The sequence below is a fragment of the Mus pahari genome, chromosome X, assembly GCF_900095145.1.
Source record: "Mus pahari chromosome X, PAHARI_EIJ_v1.1, whole genome shotgun sequence".
Classification (NCBI taxonomy): domain Eukaryota; kingdom Metazoa; phylum Chordata; class Mammalia; order Rodentia; family Muridae; genus Mus; species Mus pahari.
Genome location: NC_034613.1, coordinates 36,010,442 through 36,013,229, shown reverse-complemented (window position 1 = coordinate 36,013,229; position 2,788 = coordinate 36,010,442). Strand labels below are relative to the sequence as shown.

Sequence of the window (2,788 nt, the reverse complement as noted above, 5' to 3'; positions counted from 1 at the left end):
TCAAGAAAGGATAAGAAACCTTGTGTTCTCTATAGTTCTCTCTCCAAAATTTTGGGTATCAAACCATATGTTTAGCAAAATTGAGAATGTAAATGACTGATCCTACTTCAAATAGAATCCCTGAAGTATGACTTCCCCATCCTCACTTTCCTCATTTTATGATCATTTATCCCGATTTTATCTGATTATTAAATGTTTTCTCTGTCCAGGCAGAGTAGAGGGTGGATTTGAGTTTGATATCATCGAGATACATTTTCCCATGTGACTCATTCTATTTTCTGTGCATCTTTTCGATTCTGCAGACACTTTCCTGTCACTGTGAAACTTACCTTAAATCATTCATCTAAATTTGAGCAACCATCCTAGCTTTAGGCATGTAGAAATTACAGATTCTCGACTTGGCTAACAAGGTCCCTATTGCTACTTTTCCACAGTCACATTGCAGCACCAGTCAGGGGCAAACAATGATAATGATTCAAGTGAGCTATGTAGGAAATGTTAGTACTTCCTGAAATACAGACAACAAACAAAAAGGTTTTGGTAAACAAAAGGTTTTGGTTAAAATAAATAAGCTAGAACATTTAAAATTGTGGAATCTTTATTAGATCTCTAAATACATAAGGCACATTAGTGCTAAACAAAATGTAAAAGGGTAGGGGAATTTATATATGAAGAAAGTGAGCAATGTTCAACTCTTTCCCCAACCCTTTTTCTCTTTTCTCTTTGCAAGCTCTCTAGTTTAAGTATGGAGGAGGGTATATTGCTCCAGTGTTGTAATGAAAAAAATAAGGCAAAAGGGGAGGACCAAATCGCGGAGAAGCAAAAGCAGTAGGCATCACAGGAAATGGATTGAATGCTGGAGCTTGAGGAGGCAGAAAGCAATGAGCAGAAGAGCAAGGTAAGCCTGTAATACTGGGTGACAAAGGGAGAGAAGGACTCTGATGCCAATTATCCATAGGGTGCCTTGGGCTACCCAGTGGGAAAGAAACACAAGCCATGTTGCCACGGTTTGCCATTCTAGCATTTCCTGGACTCACCTCCATCATTACCCCTGATCTAAGCGTAGGAATATATGGAGGACCTCCTGACTGTGAACCCCTTGGTGGAAAGAACCCTTGGGATCTAGGCACAGGAGTATATAGCTTTGAATTATTTCCACTTCTCTCAAGAACCCTGCTACCAACTCTTGGGCCTCTGATCATCAGAGCCATAGGGCTTCCAGAGACTTCCTGGGACATATTAATAGAATCATGTCCCTTCTGGCTCTGGCTCTCCAGGCCCTCTGAGCTGTTTATTTTTGCTGTTGCTAGGGACTCTTCCTCAGCAGCAGGTGTTAGTGCAAGAGGGTGTCTTGGAGCTCTTGGATTTTGAGGAATGTGGGCTCCTGTTCTTGGCACAGTGAAAGGAGGTCTCAAAGAGACAGGAGAGTGGGTCCAGACATCTGCATCATCCTCATCATCCTTCAACATGGAACTCAGACAGCGGAGCTGCACATTGTGGCGCGTCTCCCTGCTTCCGTTTTTATCCACAGGTACCATTATGGGTGAACAACTATGCCCTGCAAGCCTAACAAAAACAGAAATAAAAATTCAAATAAAATGGAAATACATTACCCAGCAAATATTTCTAGCATGTGATTGTATTCCACAAACATAGGAAATAAAGGAGTATAGGTTTTTCCTCCATGTAGTCATGTAAATACTTTCCTAGCCTATTGACACCCCCTCCCCCACCAACAGACAAAGTCAGAAGACAGTACATGATCTCCCATAATGGCTGCCCTCTGTGCCCGTTTAATTCCTTATCAATCAAAGGTAGTAAAAATGCCTATTTGCTTCCCAGTTGACAGAAAGTAACAGCTCTTTCAAGTCCTTGTAAGATCTATAACCCACTGAGCTCAGAATTCTGATTCTGGCAGGAATGTTATGAAAAGTCTCTGGGGAGTTGACACAGGAACTCAGCATTGCATTCTATCACAGAAGTCAAAGGAAGGTTAGTCATTCTCCTTAAACATTCTACTTCTTTCTTTATGATTCATCACGTACTCCAAACAAACTTTATTAAAACTTGGTTCTTTTAACCTACATCAAGATCTATTAGAGCAACAATTTCCCCATGATATAGCCTTAATGTTTAGGACTTTGTAACTCATTTCAATCTTACATTTACAATTATTAGTGTTTTGATGCTTACAATTTATAATATTATCTATAATTACATTTCTTTAACTTTTACCTTCTAATCCTCTCTTTTACCTTCAAATCCTCTTGTCCTTGCCATAGTAAACACATTAATAACAACAAAATAATCTTTTGCCTTCAAATCTAACTGAGTTGAACTCAGTTCTATACTTACCCATTTTCAGTACAAGCCATGTAGAAATAGGATGAAGATTATTTTCATAAGGTGGAAGAACAAACCAGCTGAACACCAGCACCAGCTGAGTAGTCTGGAGAAGTGATCCTTATTTCTGCCTCAGAGAGGTTTGGCAACTGAAATGAAGGCAGGAGCCAACTGCGTTATTCCACACTCAGAGTTCTATTAGTGAAGTCATCAGTTGCTAAGCAAAGGAGTGAGGAAGGCAGACAACAGGGAAAGGGGAAGGGATAAATCTGTATACTCCTTCAAAGCTAAATGTGGAACTGCTTTTGACACAGTAACAGTTGGACAGGAAAGACATTTCCTAAATCAACTGTGCTACAGACTAGTTGGAATGAGAAAATATTTCAAACTGGGTTTAAAAGTCATATAGGCATGATTTGTTTCTCTCTTTTAAAGTTCTTATTAT

The 2,788-nt window shown here is 39.6% G+C and overlaps 1 protein-coding gene across 1 annotated transcript; it reads right to left on the bottom strand.

The window, feature by feature from the left end:
• Positions 1-580: 580 nt before the first annotated feature.
• Prr32 (proline rich 32) lies at positions 581-2,483 on the bottom strand. The gene is made up of 2 exons (XM_021188663.1): positions 2,356-2,483; positions 581-1,566 (listed from the first exon to the last, which is right to left on the bottom strand). The coding sequence occupies exons 1-2, from the start codon at positions 2,373-2,375 to the stop codon at positions 735-737; spliced, it is 852 nt and encodes a 283-aa protein (XP_021044322.1). The 5' UTR covers positions 2,376-2,483; the 3' UTR covers positions 581-734.
• Between the last annotated feature and the right edge of the window lie 305 nt (positions 2,484-2,788).